Source organism: Lobosporangium transversale (genome assembly GCF_002105155.1).
Source record: "Lobosporangium transversale strain NRRL 3116 chromosome Unknown BCR41scaffold_15, whole genome shotgun sequence".
Lineage (NCBI taxonomy): Eukaryota > Fungi > Mortierellomycota > Mortierellomycetes > Mortierellales > Mortierellaceae > Lobosporangium > Lobosporangium transversale.
This window is the reverse complement of record NW_019028993.1, coordinates 282,377-301,587: the sequence shown is the minus strand read 5'-3', so window position 1 is coordinate 301,587 and position 19,211 is coordinate 282,377. Positions and strand designations below refer to the sequence as shown.

At 40.8% G+C, this 19,211-nt stretch overlaps 5 protein-coding genes across 5 annotated transcripts; 3 read left to right on the top strand and 2 right to left on the bottom strand.

Annotated features, from left to right (window-relative positions):
- Nucleotides 1-5,406: 5,406 nt before the first annotated feature.
- Nucleotides 5,407-10,110, bottom strand: BCR41DRAFT_352141 (hypothetical protein). Its single transcript, XM_022023904.1, has 4 exons — nt 9,751-10,110; nt 9,080-9,258; nt 8,531-8,924; nt 5,407-8,119 (listed from the first exon to the last, which is right to left on the bottom strand). The coding sequence occupies exons 1-4, from the start codon at nt 9,765-9,767 to the stop codon at nt 5,518-5,520; spliced, it is 3,192 nt and encodes a 1,063-aa protein (XP_021882081.1). The 5' UTR covers nt 9,768-10,110; the 3' UTR covers nt 5,407-5,517.
- A 372-nt stretch (nt 10,111-10,482) lies between these two features.
- Nucleotides 10,483-12,286, top strand: BCR41DRAFT_370089 (hypothetical protein; the record flags this gene model as incomplete). The annotated part of the gene is made up of 5 exons (XM_022026507.1): nt 10,483-10,525; nt 11,166-11,368; nt 11,807-11,877; nt 11,905-11,978; nt 12,189-12,286. The coding sequence occupies 5 exons, from the start codon at nt 10,483-10,485 to the stop codon at nt 12,284-12,286; spliced, it is 489 nt and encodes a 162-aa protein (XP_021882080.1).
- Nucleotides 12,287-13,169: 883 nt separating this feature from the next.
- On the bottom strand, nt 13,170-14,747 carry BCR41DRAFT_352140 (hypothetical protein). The gene has a single exon (XM_022023903.1). It carries the CDS (start codon nt 14,710-14,712, stop codon nt 13,408-13,410), a length of 1,305 nt encoding a protein of 434 aa, XP_021882079.1. The 5' UTR covers nt 14,713-14,747; the 3' UTR covers nt 13,170-13,407.
- Nucleotides 14,748-16,808: 2,061 nt separating this feature from the next.
- On the top strand, nt 16,809-17,664 carry BCR41DRAFT_44520 (hypothetical protein). The gene is made up of 2 exons (XM_022030849.1): nt 16,809-17,476; nt 17,615-17,664. The coding sequence occupies exon 1, from the start codon at nt 16,971-16,973 to the stop codon at nt 17,358-17,360; it is 390 nt and encodes a 129-aa protein (XP_021882078.1). The 5' UTR covers nt 16,809-16,970; the 3' UTR covers nt 17,361-17,476; nt 17,615-17,664.
- A 528-nt stretch (nt 17,665-18,192) lies between these two features.
- Nucleotides 18,193-18,997, top strand: BCR41DRAFT_321643 (Sybindin-like protein). The gene is made up of 2 exons (XM_022021444.1): nt 18,193-18,500; nt 18,704-18,997. Exons 1-2 carry the CDS (start codon nt 18,226-18,228, stop codon nt 18,990-18,992), a joined length of 564 nt encoding a protein of 187 aa, XP_021882077.1. The 5' UTR covers nt 18,193-18,225; the 3' UTR covers nt 18,993-18,997.
- The last annotated feature ends 214 nt before the right edge of the window (nt 18,998-19,211 follow it).

The following is a 19,211-nucleotide window of genomic DNA, read 5'->3' as shown; positions in this document are numbered from 1 at the left end:
GAGGAGGGTAAAGGAGGAAGGTTCATCCCAGCTTGAGCAATGCACAATTGCTCACAAACTTGATCTTTTTCTAAGTAATGCACACCACAGGGAATGGTCCTCAAAAATGAGACCCCCAGCAGTTCAGCTTGAGAGAGAATCTAGGCTGGTTACGAGCCTACAGTAGGACGTTGCGTTTGACAGACACTTAAGGGAGGATGTTTTGTTCCGCCGTAGTATTGCCGACATAGGGGATGGCGAGAGTTGTGGAGCTTTTTGTAAGGTGCTTGAGTTGGATGGAAGTGATTCTTGACCAGGACGAGGATCTTACAAACTTTCTGTATGAAATCAACATTGTCACTAAAAAAAAAAAAAAAAAAAAAAAAGAACGCGTATGCACAGACCATATCTCATGTTTCTCAACACTCATGGCACAGAAATATTCTACGCCTTCAAGTGCCCAATCAATTGTATCATGCACGTGCATCAATGGTTGAAGAAACCCATCATTGAAGCCCGGTTATATCATGAAGGCCATGGACAACGTTTGAGGGAACACATCATTGAGATCTAGTCATTATTGGAGGCTATAAAACACTTTATTCAAAGCCCGTGGTTTTCCTATAATGTCTTGTGCCATGATCGCAATGTTACTTAGCACATAATCACGAATTCGTATGGCTTTAGTAAATAAACTAGACACCTACGATTTTAGTATAGATTGAATTAGCCGAATTGCGCGAGATGCCGACAATGGTCCGCTCCATATGAATGATATAACGTTGAGCGGAATCATCTCCACGTTGTCATTGCCTAGGCTATGAAACATATATATCAAAATTGAGATGGTCGTAGCCATCTTCATCCTATAAAGCTTCGTCTCAGACCAAGACCAAATATTAGTCGTCTAATCAAAATTATGAAACCAACAAAATTAACAAAACGGTTCCTCTCTCCGCCTGCATCTGTGGGGCACCAGATGATTGACAGTCATAACCAGGCGCAGAGGGTTCCTGGATAACGGCTGAAAGGCATCCACCCGTATGAATGAATAACCAAAATAGCTGCCATCCCACTCTCACAGTCACGCTAGAGGTATCAAACAAGGATTAATATAAAAGACGTAGGCAATAAACACGAATTTGCGATACTTTGTCATCGGTCTCATGCTTGCTCGCTGTGAGTAATCAAGCTATTCAATTAGTAATGAGCTACAAACGAATGATACTATGGATTGAAATAAACGATGTAATAGGATCGTTACAGACCTCTCTGTATGAGCAAGCCACATTTACCTTGCAACACGTGCATGTGCAATCAGCATTCCTTATTATCCAGCCAGGATACCTGATGGCAAGCTTTTTTTTTTTTTTTTTTTAATTTTTTTTATACACGACATTTAATGCGACCACAATATGAATTCAAGAGGCTGACGAAGGAGGATAGCGTTCACACTCAGTTTCCGGCCGAAGCAGTGCTGCTTGGCTGACCCTGCGCAGTGTCACTGCCTGCTCTCCATGAGCACAGAATAAAGATCTGTTGCATCCGCTGGTTTACATGCTCTTCAGGTCCTCACTTGGTGCCTCTATGCATCTTAATAACATAGACATCTGCAGGAAATAGAATAAAAGCTTAGTAACAAAGCTTTTCATGCCTTGGCTGTGGATAGAGCTGCTGAAGAGCCCTCTGCTTCGCTTTCACACAGCCTTAGCATACACCTAAACAAACACAATAAACAAATGGGTCCTAGTATACCGATCTTTGGGATAAAGCGCAGACCATAGCAACTAGAAGTTGAGTAAAAAGAAAATAAAAAAAATAAAAATAAAAATACGGTAGTTGGCGACCTTGAGTATTTTATTTTTGACTTGAGGCTTTCCTATGCTCTATATCCAATGTCCCATGTCATTTGTCCTGATGTCATTTGAGCCATATCCTGTGCACTATGCTTAGAAAAGAGTACTCCAGACGACGTAGACGTAGCATCAGCCGTTGTTGCAGAGTCGCTCATCTACTCGTTGAATCCTGCTCAAATGAATTATTTAACGAACAATAGTCAACCAAAATCTTTATGTCTTCAAAGCGGCTCATCATTCGCTTCTGTATTCGAAAAAAAAAGATGACTGTGAGGAGGCTTTGTTCTAAGAGATGAAAGAAAAGTGTACATCAGCAAGACGAGCCAATGTTTTGTTGAATAAAAAGATTTTTTTTTTTAAAAAAAAAAAAAAAAAAATAAAGAAATAATTATTACCAAAAGTTGTAAAGAGTGTCAGACTCTTCGCCTGTCTGCAGATAAGCAAACAGCCCAGGACGCACCACGAGGAGGTGGTCTGACTATTGCGTCCCGCTAGTCCCGCAACTCTCTGACAGTCCTACGACCAATCGTCATCGAGTACAAACATTGAGGAGCCTTGTTGAAGCGCTGGGGCAACGTTTTCGCCTGATTCGCACCTGTGGTGGGCCAGAACTACTTGCTGATGCAACGCCGCGGGCAGACGCACCAGGAACTTAAAAAGCGACTGAGTGAGGTGCAAGCTTGGTGGGGGAAAAGAGAGGTATTTATACATCTGGTGACTTTTTTATTCATGCGAAACTAAGGAACTTGACAATGGGACTCTTGTTGTCAACAGTGCAAGGCTTTTGGCAAAAAAAGAAAAAGAACGGTAACAACATTAAAGAAGGAAATCGCCAAACCGTCGTTCGTCAAATAAGGTTTGCTTTTATTTGTTGGACGTGTCCCTGAAACCAATTTGTGATTTCAAAGAATTGACTGAATAACAAACACATATTCGGCATTTTGCTTTTTTTTGCGCCTTATTCAAGAAGAAGATTAAATAAGCTGCGCACCTGTGATATCATTCGTTAATTTTCATATGCTCGCAAAGTGGAGAAAGAAAAAACTCCCACGGGTGAAGGTGAGAATAGCATTAATAACATTCTATCCTCAAAGATATGCAGGGTCATACATACAACAGCCTCCCTTTCCACAACAAGAGCACGAGCCACATTGCTCTCTTTGTATAGTGTACAACAAAGAAAGAAAGAAAAACGGTGCTGCAGCTGGAGTAAAAGGACGAGGTTCGGAGACAGGCTTGTTAGAAACTCGCATACTCCGTTTTTCATCAGCATTAAGCTCAAGTACCTTTTGGCTCTTAGTAATAGGGCCCACCGGGCACTTACCAGCCAAGTTAGCCATTTGACTCTCTTCTCCCATCCTCTCTTCATCCCTAACAAGGAATAGGATAGACTATTCGTGGGAATTGTACTGCGGCAGTTTTTGTCCGAACAGACTTTTTACAAATAAGCGTTGATACTTTGTTTCCTCATTTTCATTTGAAATGTGACAGATGACATCAAAGACACGTCTATTTTTTTATTGTTGTTGATATTTTATTGGTCGCTCTTGAGCGTACAGCAAGCAAGGTACTTGGTATACCGCGCCTTGGAATCCGATCACTACTGTTCATTCTCTTCTTCTTTCACCTACATAAAAAATTAAAGCAAATAAAAAAAAAAAAGTCCAATTTTGACTCTCTCCTCAGTCCTCAAACAGCCACTCCTACTGAAGTTCACAGCTTTCCCAGTCTATGCTTCATTGTTCTTATTTTGGCCCTTCTTTTTTTTCTGTCTACTTCTCTCTCTATTCATGCTACCCTTAGACTACAAACCGCACAAACCCTGGACAGCTGCAGAACAAAGCTAGGGAACGCTCCGAACAACCTAGCAGCACAAAGCGAACCAGAATAAAAAAAAGAGGTTAATCAGGAAGAAGCACGGCCTATCCAAGCACCCTCGTCGCCGACTAGAATTTTCGGTGTTTGTATGAACTGATCTAAGAGCCAAGTGCAAAAAGAAAAAAAAAAAAAAAAACTATTTTATAAAGAAAAACAAAGCTTCACGAATCTTCACAGCAGAAAGAAGCTCGCTTGCCCAGGCTTTTATTTTCATTGACTCTATTGAATTGTGAATTGCTGTCGCGTTCTTTTTGAGAGCATCAGCCAATGTACCTTTTTCGCGAATATTAAACTTTTTGCCAAAGGCTTCCCAAAGTTCGGGCCATGCTAGGGGCCATTTTGAAAGAAGAAAGCGCTCTCGCTCGAGGCATGTAAGACTTTGAGGGGTTCATGTGGAAGGTGATGGTGGCGATCAGAAGAAACATGCATGTCCTCACAATGCTGCAAGCAAGACTGACATGTATACAAATACATATTACTTTTATGTATTTTTTAATAGTATCGAATGAATAGGTGGGGATAAACATTGTTTTGCTTGCGGACCATATATTAAATCATGCGCGGTTTGGCTGGAGTATCTAATGCTAATCTAGTTCTTAACATAACCAATGGGCTTTTTTTTTTTTTTTTTTTACTGTTTTGCCAGGAGCATAGCTGGCTCACCATCTGAGAAACCCTTCCTCCAATGTCATATTCCTGACGCTATTGAATGCTGGTTGCATTTACTTGGCTTCTACCTTGCTCCTTTGGGCGAACCAAACAGTTATAGTAAGCAGCTAGCTGCGTTATATGGAAGCAATATTATACATCAAGATTTCGAGATTAGTTGCCGTTATGGACCATAGCATAGCCAAGTATGCCTTGATCCACAGCTGGTAAATTGTCAGTAAAATCGAATCCCAGCCAGACCTTTAATCGATGAAAGACTAATAGGGGGGGGGCAGAGGGAGCAGAGAAACGCTCGATATCGGTATCGCCATATCTAAGACAACCTCATGGTTAATTCTGTTGCGCTACAGCTTAGTGCAGCCTTTAAAACGGTGCTGCTGTACTCTACAAAACTGTAAGACCGATTAGCTTTCTGATAAGCCGCCTGAAACTCGCGTCAACGAGGCATTTCCAGACGCGGGAGGATGTGTGCGCGACAACCTCATGTCTATTCAAGTACGGACATACTTTGAAATATTCTCTTTATTTTTATTTTTATTTTATTTTTTTTAAAGTCTATGGTCATGACAATTAGTTTTCAAGTCCCTCCACTCAGTTTTCTTGCAATGATATTCTGGCTAGCGACAGTCGTCACAGCGGTTTGTCCTTCTTGGATTTCTAGGATCAAACCCCTAGAACAAAACTCAATTCACGCAAGGATTGTTTCTAATCACCTTGAGGATGATATTGTCAAAGTGATGAGCTTGAGTTTCATATAGCAACGTCCCAAAGCGCAAGAAAAAAAAAAAAAAAAAAAAAAAAACATAAAGATATAAAAGAAACAAACCATCACCACCATGTAAAGGCGATTGATTTCACTTTATTATACTTTACAAGATGTCGAAGGATGACAAATGAGGTTACAATCATATTAAAGAGATAAACAAACAAAGAGAAAACAAGAGAACAGGGAAAAAAAATAGGCAATGAAAGGTAAAATTAAGGATGAGATGAGAAAAAAAAAAAAAAAAAAAAAAAAAAAAAGGGTATATCTAATGAGAACGGGAAAATAATGGTGATGTGGAGGAAACAGAGAATGGGCCAAACGGATTAGAAAGCGACAGATAGCTAGCTAACAAACAGAAAGGGGCACCATTTACAGCCCGCTACTACCATTCGACCCTCCCATCGAATTCATAAAGTTGTTAAAACCCAGCATGCCCGTACCCAGAATGGACCCATTGGTTAAAGTTGGATTTTGTATCGCTAATGAGCCTATCCCGGAAGATTGTAGCTGAGCCTGGGCCTGAGGCTGAAGTTGCTGAGAAAGTGCATTCGGTTGGAGTCCTCCGAACCCTAGTAGTGATTGCTGTTGTTGAGCAAGCGGCTGTTGCGACTGCAACTGCAACTGGGACTGCGATGCTCCTCCAATCTGGCCCACTGAACTTGGACCCATCAGACTATTCGATGCTGCTGCAGTTCCCATGATTCGCATTGCAATCTGGTGAGGGGGTTCTACACGACCATTCATCTTCAAACTGAGCACTTGCAACGCCAGCGCCATCAAGTCGCGATCGCCTTTACTTTCCTCATACTCAAACAACACACCCACATCATCATCCAGTATTCCACTGCTCTGTACAGTCGATGGTCCTCCAAAAAGCTGGGACATAGTCCTAACAAGGTCACTACTATTTGCATCATCCTTTCCAAGTCCAAGGCCCGGAACTATCAGCCCTGGATTAGATACAGATGTCAATGCACTCAGTTGATTTTGTGCCTTGACTATGACTGTTCCAGGGAAGCTCCTTGGTGGCAAGCGACAGATCACTGTTTCCGGTCCATAATATTGTACGTTTAATGCGGGGACGCCATCAAACGTCGGCACTATTCCAGGATAAAATCCACTGCCCAGGAGAGTAATTTCGGTATCCCCCTCCACAGATCCACGTGAAGGAATTACTTTTTGGACACGTGGTCTCTGACGAGCCAAAATAGCTTGTTTTTGTTGCTGCTGAAGTTGCTGTTGGTGACGCTGTAGCTGTTGTTGCTGCTGTTGCTGAAATAGCGCATATTGTGCAGCAGCGGCAGCAGCAGCAGCAGAAGCTGACAGTGGCGCTGCTGGTGCTGCTGGTGCTGCTGATGCCGGCGACGGTGATCGTGGGGTGTCTACTGGGGTTTTTGGTGAAAGGACCGGTGAGTTGGCTTCGGACGTGGGGAGCGTAGCTGTAGACTTTCGCGGGCGACCTCTCTTCTTTGGCGCTAGCGATGATTCTATCGAAGTGGCAGTAATGGGTGTCGTTGAGGATAGTGCCCCGTTCGCATCATCGTCTGTTGTTGTTGCGTCCTTCTTGTTATCCTCGGATGATGAAGTCGAGGAAGGGATGAATGCGCTTGACAATGGATCGGTAGTTTGGGACATGGCAATACGCATATTCAAGTAAGGGTCCGCATTGTTGCCTTTGGGGATAGTCCAGGGGACCGGCTTCGTTTCCATTTGTCGCTGGCTCTGCTGTTGAATGCCTTGCTGAAGTTGCAACAAAATCTGCTGTTGCTTCTGTTGAAGTAGACTCTGACGTTTGAAGTTTTGGAATTCTTGCATCTGCGAAGCATCCAAGAAACTTGATGACATTCCAGGGGCTGTAGTGCGACTTTGCGTTGAACTTGTTTGTAATGTACTGCCAAATGCAGAACTGAACATCCCAGAATTAAAAGGGTTGGACCCAGTACTTGACACTGCAGGTGTTGTTATAGGTCCTTGTGAATAATCTGACACAGGAACAGATGTTGACGCTTGTGTGACGGATGCTTGGCTTGTGTTAGAGAGTGATGTGGGCTCATGAGATTGTCCTGTCTTTCCTGCAGATGTGCTACCGTTGGACAATGTTGATGTTGGGAATGATTCTGGTGGAGATGACATGGACTCATCAAGTGTCGTGAATTCCATCATCGATGAATCATGCTCACCCGAATCTTTCGATTGACGACGAGGGATAGAGCCGATGGTCCGGTGCAAGTACATATCAATATTTCTCTGATCCAGAAAACTGTCTTGACCCAATGCTTGTGAGAACGAAGGTGTGAACACATTGTCCTGCTCTTCTTTTGCGAACGGTGAACCTGGCATAAATGGCGATTGTGAAGAGAGCATCGTAGTTGATGCAAAACCGAGTCCTGAGGATGAGAAAAGGGATGAGGGTTCGGTCGTGGATGTGACATCGTGACTTGTTTTCCGGCGAAATGGACCACGTAAGCCATCTGAGTGTGAAGATAATTGAACATCTTCCATCATATTCTCATCTACCCGCCGCTTCGCGCCTGCTCCGCCAATTGTGGAAGCCAGTGGAGTCAATATGTCGCCCGACAGAATCTCGGAATCTTCAAATTTCGAGTTCTGCTCTGGGAAGTCGTGAGCAGGTATATGATGACCGGCCTCGAGGTCGATCTCTTCAGGCCCCTTTAGAGCATCTTCCTCCTCCTCATCCATATCCTCTTGGTCGTCATCTTCCTCTCCGTCCTGATGTTGCAGTCCCTGGTCCAGGCTATCTTGCTTGTTTGAGACATCTTGGGGTTTTGATATACTCTTTGCTCCTAGTTTAGACTTTTTCACTCCGTTTGTTGTACTTGCAACACCTAAACCCTTTGACTGAGCAATTGAGTTCCTCTTTCCGGATTTATGATCATCCATCATCATGACTGGGTTGGTCAAAACGGTGGCTAATGTTACACCAGCCGAATCCTTAGCAGTAAATTGGATTCTAAATGAAACCATGTGTACACAAATTGACAAGAAAAGCATGATGAGCATGTGTATAATTAATTTTGTTTTTTTTTGTGATTTCAGCTGAAAAATCGCTAACGGTCCCTTGTGATTGTTTGCCAAGCCAAGCTATGCGATGCCCATGCCGATGTCCATGCCGAAACAAAAGATTTCTGCTCATATTAAATGGAACTTTACATGCACCACGGGGTTTCGCTCTTTCCCCCTGTTTGTCCCTTCCCCTATCTTGCAATTTAAGCATTCCCTGAACGATGACAATGTCCATGACAAACACAAAATAGGGACACAATTCTCGGGAAAGGCCGCTGTGCCAAACAAAATTAAGGTTGATTGCATGGTGGCGCAAACTGGCCTCAAAAATTATGATCTATATTCAGCAAAGACTTACCGAAATCCAACTTTTTCATTATGGTGTCGGCAGTAGCAGGTGATGCGTGTAGGTAAGAGACATTCGCCTAACGAGATATCGACGTATTCTGTGCTGCTGAAAACCATAATGCGGTTGCGCTCCCATTGCTGATATTCAATTGGATCAGTAGGCGTGGGTGGATTGGCTTCATTATCAAGCGATGCCGCGCTGTTCTTGGAATTGACGGAACCGAAAATGGGTATGGATGAAAGAGGTCCTGGTAACTTTTGCGACTCTTTCCGGCGATGGGCCCGCTTGCGCTCTCTTCCAATGCAATTATCACAGCATTCCAAGATTTTTGTCCTGTCATGGTCACACACTAATTTGGCATCTAAAGTCAAGATTTCTGAATCTTGAACATGCTTGCTCCGACCTGAATGATCAAAGCATAAGGAAAACAACAATAAGAGTTAGCACGTTATCCCTTTGGGTAATGTAATCATTACAAATGGCAATGATATTCAGGTTCTAAAGTAAACTATATAAAAAAAAAATAAAAAAAAGAGATCAGAAACATATTCCCAGTACCATTGAACTTTTCCATGCGATGTTTTTCTTTAGCGATCAAGGGTCGAGGTAATCGAAGTTGTTTCCAGTCCTTGACAATCTCTCCATGGGCATCCTTTAACCGGAGTGTAATCTTGAGCTGCGTTTCCACTCTGCACTTGCCGTTCTCGGCAGGAATGCCCGAGATTTCAATCTGAAGGCTGCTTGGACAAGGTAAAGAAAGAAAAAATAAAGATTAATGCCAGCAATAATGAATAAAAAGAAGCAATGAGAAAAAAATAAAAATATATATATATATCCACGACCGATTAATATGCTTAGTGGAGAACGATGTAATCTATGACAACTTGACAGTTCAAGTTGTCGGAATCCGATTCCTTTCCTTCATGATTCAGGTTGTAATGTAGAGTAGCGGAGGTTTTGTTCCATTTGAAATACTGTTCATCCAGGTCTGGTTTCAATGATGTCTCTTTTTCATTATTATTAAAAAAGCCTAACCACTGACTCGGAGGTTGCTGGTTACTGGTAATAAACATCTGTGCTCTTTTTATTTTATTGATGTCTGCACTGCACTGCATCTACTTTTGCTTCCTTGGGGGTCTTTGAGCCACACAAAAAAAAAAAAAAAAAAAAAAAGAAATAAAAGAAAAAAAAAAAAGAGTTGACGAAGTATGAGCAGTCAGTAGACTTACCCTTCCTGAGCAGTCATTGGCACAGAGTAGAAAAGCAAAGCCGTTTATTCGGGGATGAATGAAGGAGAGGATGAATCGATGGATGAATAATGAATGTATAAATGGAAACGCCGTGTTGATTGTGAATGTACTTTAGAACTGCACGAATAAAAGGTAATTATGAATGAATTCAATAAAAGGAAAAAATAAAAATAAAAATAAAATAAAAAATAAAAGTAGCTGATGAGGTGAATAAAAAGCCGAGTCCTTTGAGGAGAACGAAGAAAAGAGGCTTGGCAAGGCTTGACTAGAAAAAAGAAAATGATCTTGAGAGGAAAGAAATCAAAAATCAAAAATCAAAAAATAAATAAAATAAAAAACTAAAACGAAAAGAGAAGAGAAAAGAAAGAGAAGAAGGAACAAGGAAAGCAAGGGTGGGTCCTGTACATGGTGAATGCAAGTTTTTTTGTTTTTTGCCCACGCTTGTAATACTTTGATAATCAAGTAACAGTAATTATTTCGATACTTCCTTACTGTAACTTTAACCCTTGTGTATGTTACCGCTTGTCTTTATATTTGTCTTTGACTCCATCACTGCTTCCATTGCTTTTACTGTCGTTATCGCACCACATCATAAAAAGCCTTGTATCATATTTTCATTGATGGTTATCACGTAGCAACTATAAATGATATGCATACCTCTTTTTTTTTTTTTGCAGGTGCAAAGTGCTCTTAATCCCCGTTGGGTTTATGATGAACAACAGGGTTCACAACGGTAAAGTTAGTTGTGGAGAGAGTAAGATTTTTTTTTTTGTCTCTCCTAGTCAATCCAGAGCAGAGAGGTACTAATCACCAAAACACTAAATACTAAGGATTTCCCCCCCGACTTGACCCATTGCCGTATGCATGGGAAGTAATCTGGCCAATGATCACTGGCCAAATTTATTTCCTATTGCTCTAATGGCCTTGTCGTGACCTCTCCTTCGCTTATTCGTCTTTGTAGAGAAAAAGTCTTGTCATTCGCTGTGCATAACAATAGGGTAATAGGAGAGGCCTTCCTTTCCTTCCCATGCCTTGCCTTGGTATGGTTTTTTTTCCTTCTTTTTATTTTTCATGCAAGAATGTGTTTAGATAGAGACTTTTTCAGGACGTACAAAGCCCAACTAACGTTCCGAATCAATTTCAAGATTGTGTCCTTTTTTTTCTTCCATCTGACCTGATTCGTGCCTTGACCCAAATATGTATCAAGATAAAATGGCTTCAAAGAAAAACAAATACTGTGGACACAGACCACCTCTATCATAACGAGAACGTCAGATTAGGTGCAATTCACGATGGCATGTTATCTTTTTTTTCTTTCTTATTGCACTAGAACATACACACATGGTTGCACAAAGACAACAATTAGAAAAAAGTAACAATAATGAAATAAAAAGACAACAGGGCGTCGGCCTTGCAAAGGACAGGGCCAGGTCAAAATACAGACTTTTGCATTTTTCACAATAATTTTTCAAGTTCAGTTTTGTCTGATCGAATGGGGTTTTGTGTTGTGTACTGTACATGTACATGGGAGGAATGGATAAAATACAATCCGAAAGAGAAAACGAAAGAGTTGTTGTGTGCATGCACTGTTGCAAAGGTAAGCGACACTGCCATTGACAAGCTCGCCATTACTGCGCAAGGAATACAAATGAAGATAACGTCTTGCATGCTACAGGTTGAGTAATCTAAAGGGCCGCAAATTCTGTCGCTACATTGGGTGGAGGGATCAGTGCAACAGACGCGTTTTCTTTCTCCCTATCCGCGGAGCTTGTTCAAATGCACTACCGCATCCTCTATTTCTGCAATCTCCTTTTTTCAGTCAGAAACAGTCGACTTTATTTTCTTTTTTTGCACGTCTCTAGTACCCATTGGTCTAGTTTCTTGTCTCATTCATTCTCTTTTCTTCTACAAATCACTTTTCATATTCATGACCAATCTCCTTAAAAGTAAAACACACATATTCGACCAAACACATAGCAACCTTATCAAACAAGTATCGAAGATAGGTTTTTTATTCATTTTTTTTTTCTTTTAGGATATGGACATTATGGTATCGATGCCTTATATGATGCTACAGGAACCAGACCAGCTTTCTGTATCAATTTGGTAAACAATTTCCACTGCGGCATTTAGGCAAATCTTTGCTAGTACAGCCAAGCCAATTAGAATGAACATGGTGGATAACAGTCATCACTATTACGAAGAAAGTACGAGGATTGATGTTGAAAGGTATAGCATTGAGTACGATGCGAGTCCCTAGAATAAAAAGTTGAACTATAACTTGATAACAACTATCGGGACGTGCATAGATAGCTCCCATATCATCGGACCGGCTCCTTCCTATACAAAGGGTATAAACTACTACCGCAGATAAGAGAACCAAGCATCATGTCTATCTTATCAATGAACTTTTTTAGTACATTCAAAGCAAAAAGTAAAACGTGATGGAGAAACCAAGGCAGAGACGTTGATTCTCAACGCGGCATATAATTTTAATCACGCCATTTATATCTAACTTGGTAACAAACCAACTCTTTGCACCACACAATTACGAATTTCTTTTTTTTTTTTTTTTTTGTCTTCCTCATTGTTCACCATCTGCGGTCACTTGACTTGGGAAACCCACAACCACTATTAGATATTCATGGACATAAAATCAGGAGTTTTTGGTGGCTCGTGCATATTACGACGTTGCTCCTCAAAGCAGGGGAATTACACACTTTGTTTACTAAAATGCTACCCATTGGTTCGGTTCATCTTTCTTTTTAAAGATATTGATTCCAATACTTGAATACTTGCTCTCCTGGTTGTTGTTTTGATCCTGCATCAGTGTAAAAAGCTAAAGGGGGGGCTCTTTAAAATATCTTCTTTGTCATTCACTTCCTACAATGCTGTAAGTCTTCGTTGAATTTAGCCATCCTCATCAACCGTACATCTGAAGAAAACCCAATATCTCTCGCATCTTTTACAAGGCTACGAACCATTCAATTCTTGCTTGATAGATCTCTCTGCAATATATACAATATTTTCATTGTCGTTAGCCTTATATCTTTCCTTTTTTTCGTGCCTTAGGAGCCAGGGCCGATTCAGCCACACAGTATTCTGATTCACACCTTTGCGAAAAAAAAAGCCCTTTTTTTTCCCTTCATTCCTGGAGTATAGTCCTCCCACCTTATTCCCCCGTCAACAATGCAGAGAATAACGCAACAGTAGTATATATCATTTCCTCGATAACACCGATAATCTTTGGGTATCAAGAGCGAGCCCGTTGTAGTAGCTGTAATTGTAACTTTGAATAACTTTGATAAAGTATTTGTCGAAATAGAGGCCATCATTCTCTTGGTTACTATTGTTTTTACTTCATAAATTATCTATTTAATTATATTATTTATTTATTATCAATTGCTAATCAGGTATTTTAACTAATAAAGAAATTTATCAACGTCGGGGGGGTTTTTTTTTTTCCCTCTCCTCTTTCTTTTTTATTCGTTTTTATAGGCCTTGCAAGAACAAGAAGAATGGGATTATTTGATATGGATGTGAATATAAATGTGTGTGAGTATGCTGATGTTGATGTAGGTGTATAAAATGGTGTCGAGGACTGGAAGGGGAGGAAGGGAGTCGACCCTCTTCCTTTTACATGTAATGCGAGTTATCACGTCCACCAACTTGGCTCTTGTTTTCGTAGCCACCATAATCACGCACTGAATACCCATCTTGTCCCGGGTGTCCTTGGTGATAGTCTTGATCGTACTGTCCTTGCCCATAGTGGCCTTGGTCCATGTACTGCCCTCCGTACTGTCCACCATATCCTCCATGATGTCCATTGTATTGATCATAGTTATCGTATTGATTGTATCCATCATACTGTGGATCGTATCCTCCAACAGCACTGCCATTGCCATCCATGTATCCAGCGTTATCATAACCACCACGGGCGTGTCCAGCTACAGGGGTTGCGCTTGCAATAGGGGCAGGAGGCAAAGGAGGTGAGCTAGGATGATGGACAGAATTCTCCCACTTGTCTTCCATTGGCGCGAACTGACCGGTCTGACCAGGAAGCGAATCCAGATCCAAGGGTGAGCGACGGCGACGGCGACGCTTCATCATTACCACAGCGATCGTACCCGCAACCACGGCTATACCGATGATACCGCCAGCAATTCCAATTGTAAGCCCGTTGGATCCTGTAGAGGTCTGCTCCGCTGGTTTGTTTCCAGAGACTGAGTTGTCAGCTGAAGAGTTGGATTCATTGGCATTTGGAGGGGATGTGGAGTTGTTTCCGTCACCATTCCCATTACCGGGGTTGGATCCACTTCCGTTTGAAGGTTTGGGTTGATTAGATGGTCCGGTGGCAGAGGGTTGGTTTGGTTGTGTTGGTTGTGGTTCAGGGTTCGGGTTCGGGTTCGTTCCGCCCCCTCCTGTGACATCTGTCTGGGTACCAGGGGCGACAGTGCCGGTGTAGGGCTGTTTCCATTCCTGAATCGTCATTCCCCAAGCAATACATTGGGTCTGATACTTTTGAGGTGGAGGCGCCTTGGCCTGGTGATGACCTGCCAGCAATTCACATTTGGCACAGGTCCAGAGAACTTTTTGCATCACCTCTGTACAGAGACATTTGGAGTAAGCTTGTTGGAGGACATATTCGCCAACGATCTCAATATCTGCGGGAGTGAACGATCCACCACAGACTTGGATGGCATTCGCGAATGTTTGACAGTCTCCACAGAATCCAGGCTCAAGGGCTGCAAGGGCTCGACCACCGGAAGTTGAAGGCGAGAGCAAGGCCAGGAATGAATTGAGGATGACAAAAGAGCAGAGGACTGACCAGGTCAAGGAAGATGAGGATCGGGAGAGCGATGCAGAGGATGGTTTGTATGATGATGAATGCGAGGAAGATGCCTCTTGCTTGGCTGCACCGCGTGAAGAGAGCAAGCGCATGATTGCTGAAAGTAAGGTGTGTTTTTTTTTTTTTTTTTTTTTTTTTGCTATGCTGTTGCCGGTGTTTTATTCGTGTATCGTTATTCTGCTTGACGGGTAAAAAAAAAAAAAAACGAAGATCTTTCTGTCTGTGTCACGAGAATGTCGGAAGTAAAAAAAAAAAAAAAAAAAAAAGTTAATAAGGATTGTGAGCCAATGGTAAAATGGAGAAATGATATCACACGGTACGCGTGTAAGATATTGATAGAAATAGAATTGCACAGATGGAAGGGAGAGGCAATGTTTCAAAGCAGAGAACAAGTATTTCAATGCAGATACACATGCAAAGAAAAATAAATAAATAAATAAATAAAAAAGACTGGTAGAAGAGGCAACGGTCAAGGCATACAGCTACGATAAAATTAAAATGGATACAACGATTGGGTGACAGGCCAGGATGTGTTATAAAGTGGAGCACATGTTTCTGCGAGACGTAATTGAGAGTGGAAAGAGGAAGAGAAAAACCATGAAGGAAAAGAAAAAAGAAAAAAAAAAAAGTGTAGCTATAGTACTTTGGTATTGTCAATGCAAATGTTAAAAGGATAACTACAGAGGTGTGGTGTACACTAGTCCAAAGGGACTTGACATTCAAGGAGGAGAAAAAAAAAAAAAAAAAAAAAAAAGATGTGATCTTTCTTTCCATCCAATAAATTCCATCCATTTTTCCACTAAAATAATTCAGGAACGACCCATATTCCGGTCTACAGGCACTGATGCGTCATCAAAGCTGTCTTTGGATCAAGCCTTTTTTTTTTTTATAGAAATCAAAATACACTCGATATGAAAAAAAAAAAAAAAAAAAACAACCACGAGGAAGGATAGGCATCCCATAGTACTTTTTTTTTTTTTTTTTTTTTCTTTCTTTCTTTTTTTATAAGGAGTAGGAAGTGGAACGGAGGAAGAGGGATGGAAAGGAAGAAAAAGGAGAGAAAAGGAGACCGTGAACAGGAGAGGGTTGTGGTGTGAGGGTCCAAGCTGAGTAATTACTCTTGCTATCTTTTTTTCTTTTTGTTCATTATTCACGAATTGATGAAAAAGAATTACAAGAATAGATATAAAGACTGGAAGATTGATCGTACTGTAAGTGAAGAAAGGATCGTGGCAATATCTCTGGAGAGAGGGACGGGTGAAAGAGAAGAATAAGGTGGAAGGGTGAGAAAGTGGAGACAAAGGAGGATGGACAGGGAGATGAGCTGGATTGTGGTGGACTGACGAGAGAAAGTAGGGAAGAAACCACAAACAAGCGAAAGAAGAAGAAGAAGAAGAAGAAGAAGAAGAGGAAGAAGAAAAAGAAAAGAAGAAAAGAAAAGAGGAAAGAGTGAAGGGTGAAGAATAAAGAGGAGGAAAAAAGGAAGCGATATAACAAACCTTATTCAGGCTACATTCTGAAGAGCGGGATTAAACGTCGCCCAATAAACCGCTCCTGATGGCCTTTATTGACATTGCAGTGTTTGTCACTCATTCTTTTCTGTTGCATAAAACCGACCCTTGAAATTTAATATAATCTTGTGGCACTCACTAAAATACAATAAAAGAAAAATGTAACATGCTCGTCGTACTCGCCCCAGCAATGAGCAGCATGTATTTATCCCCACAAAAAAGTAATAAATAAAATAAAAAATCAATATAAATCCATCGATCCAATTTGATGGCTGTTGCCCTTCATAATATATATAATATATATTTTTGCAAACATGTCCCTTCTCTGGAGATCTCTGGCGTATGGTAAAGCCTCTTGTAGATAAGCGTTCATCACAGTACATATTTTCGGGTCAGTAGCTGGATTATCCTCCTTTACTGTTAGGAAGCTGAAATTGCTCCAAATGATCTGTTCGTATTTGTTCCGCCATCTGCCAACAGTAGCCATCACCATGTATTCGATATGTATTTTTGGACATTTTAATGTATTCGTTGACACATTTAATTGAACAGCAGTAAGAGTCTTCTACTTTGTTCATTTATTAACATGCTCCAAGACGTATGAATCCAAACATACTGTACACCTTGGCTGAGCTCAACTTGTTTTTTTTTTTTTTTTTTTTTACCATCAGTTCCACTTTTACCATCACGCTATGCCCAGTTTTTCAGTCTCGTTTTTGCTCCATGTTTCCTGCCTAATACCCATCTTATTATCAAGTCCTTGTAACTTTTCCTTTCCTTCATTTTTTTTTTTCTTTTTCTTTTTCGCTTTTGCCATCTTCTTTATCTCTGTCTAGCCCATGAGACATGAGCGAAATATAAAGAGCACTAGCGTAGCCTTCATGGTTGTGGTCGGGGTCACTAGTCATATATTATTTTTTTATAAATCTGTCTTTACAAAAAGTGATGAATGCTCTCATAATATAACCAAGCTAAGACTGTTTTACTTTCGTTCAGTTCTGCTTGTTCTGGGAAGCGCTAGACTAAATGCTCTCTCTAGTTCGACTCTATGTCCATTATGGATAAATAGTATTTTTCCTGTTTATCATCAAGATCAAAGACTTTCATGGTCAAAGGTTGACTACATTTATACATTCGTGTTTATATTTTTATTACAAATGAATAAAGGCCTTTTGTTGTTGTCCTTTTTTTTTTTCTCTTCTTTTTCTTTTTTATTCTTCGTTCTCTAATCGGTATCTTGTTCCTGGGTTTATTTTAGAAGCTGAAACACGTCTGTCCATTTGTTTGATAAGCAGAACACCGCACCTGTTTTAATACTTCGGAGCAAAGGCTTTTCGATGTCAGTGTAAGCATGCATGGAAGCAAGACTACATCCATTCGTGCATCATTACCCTCTTTTTTTTTTTTTTTTTTTTTTCTTTTTCCTCCTGCAGATGACGTTTTGGTCAAGTCTAATTGACAAAGCTGTCCAAGACATGAATAGGATAAGCAAGGCTTTGTAATCTAGGAGAAATATCATGTCAGCAAACGTGCAATGAAATCTTTTTTTTATTTTTTTTTTTTATTTTTTTTTTTTTTTCATTAATCCTTGTGGAGTTTAGGAATTGGTTCGATCAACAGATAAAGGTTTGCTCTGAAAGACCGATTATAATGACCTCAACGACGAAAGGTGTTAGGCAGGGGAGGATAAAAAATAGAAACGTTGTGCTGCAGTGAGCGTGTAGAAAGCTGGTGGAGTCCTCTCCTTTTGCCTCTTGATTTTTTAATCATGCAATTTCAATTGTACTCCTTGAAACGAACACTCTGTCTCAGGGAGAGTGCGGCCCATTTACTTCACGTCACTTGATCAAATGAGAGCATATCTGGTAGTCCACATCATCTCATTTCTTCATTCAACTCGGGCCAAAACTGGACACTACAAATCAATAGAAGCAAAACAACAAGGCGCAAGAGACACAGGCACAGAGGCATAGATGGCATAGGGGCATAGAAGGAAGACCAATAAAAGACCATCAGAAGGCAGCATCAACCTCTTTTTTTTTTTTTTTTTTTTTTTTGCATTGGACATCTATATATTCGTTTACCATCAGCATCATGATCTACAACATGTACATTTTTGACAGGCACTGTCAGTGCATCTACTATCATGACTGGCATAGAGGCCACACAGCTAAAAATGCGTTTGACCAACACGGTGATCCATTGGCATCCCACGCCAGCGCAAGTGGTGGTGGAGGAGGATCAACAACGACGACCACAACCATGACAGATCCACGGCAGGGCATGAACATGTCACTTGAGGAGGAAGGAAAATTGGTCTATGGTGTAGTCTATTCACTCAGAAATCTGGTCAAGAAACTTGGAAAAGGGTAAAAAAAAAATTCGTTTTTTTTTTTTTTTTTTTTTTTTTCTTCTTTTCCACAATGACAATCATTCTGACAAAGCTTGACTATTGATCATAAGCATGTACAAAAGGGTGAAGAGAGAATACTAACATTTCAACATATGTATGTATGAATGAATGAATGTTTTTTTTTTTTTTTTTTTTTTTTTTTTGGGGGGTATTTGCTAGCCAACAAGACGGATTTATTGCTTACAGGACTTCACATTATAAACTTCATTATTACGAGACACTAACGGGACTCAAGTTTGTCCTCAACTCGGATCCAGGAGTGGAATCACTTCAACAAGCTCTACGCCAGATCTATACCCAGCTCTATGTTGAGCTCGTGATCAAAAATCCATTGGCGAATGCGGGCTCGAATGGGGCAAGTGTGAACCCAGAGACGATGGGTGCTGAAGGCTTCAGGAACGGGGTTGATCGCTTTGTACGCTCGTTAACTATGTTCGATACCCTTTAACCAACGTCATAATACAAAGAAAAAAAAATAAAAATAAAAAATAAAAAATAAAAAAAAAGGACTGGGAAACAGAAAATGGAGGATCAAACACGGCCAAATATCCAGATATAGTCCAATTTCATTGATCCTCCACCAGGCTTGTCATCTCGAGTCAAAGAGGCAAGGGATATGGATAGAAAACTTAATATTTTTTTGTATATGAAGTAAGAGCCCATGCAC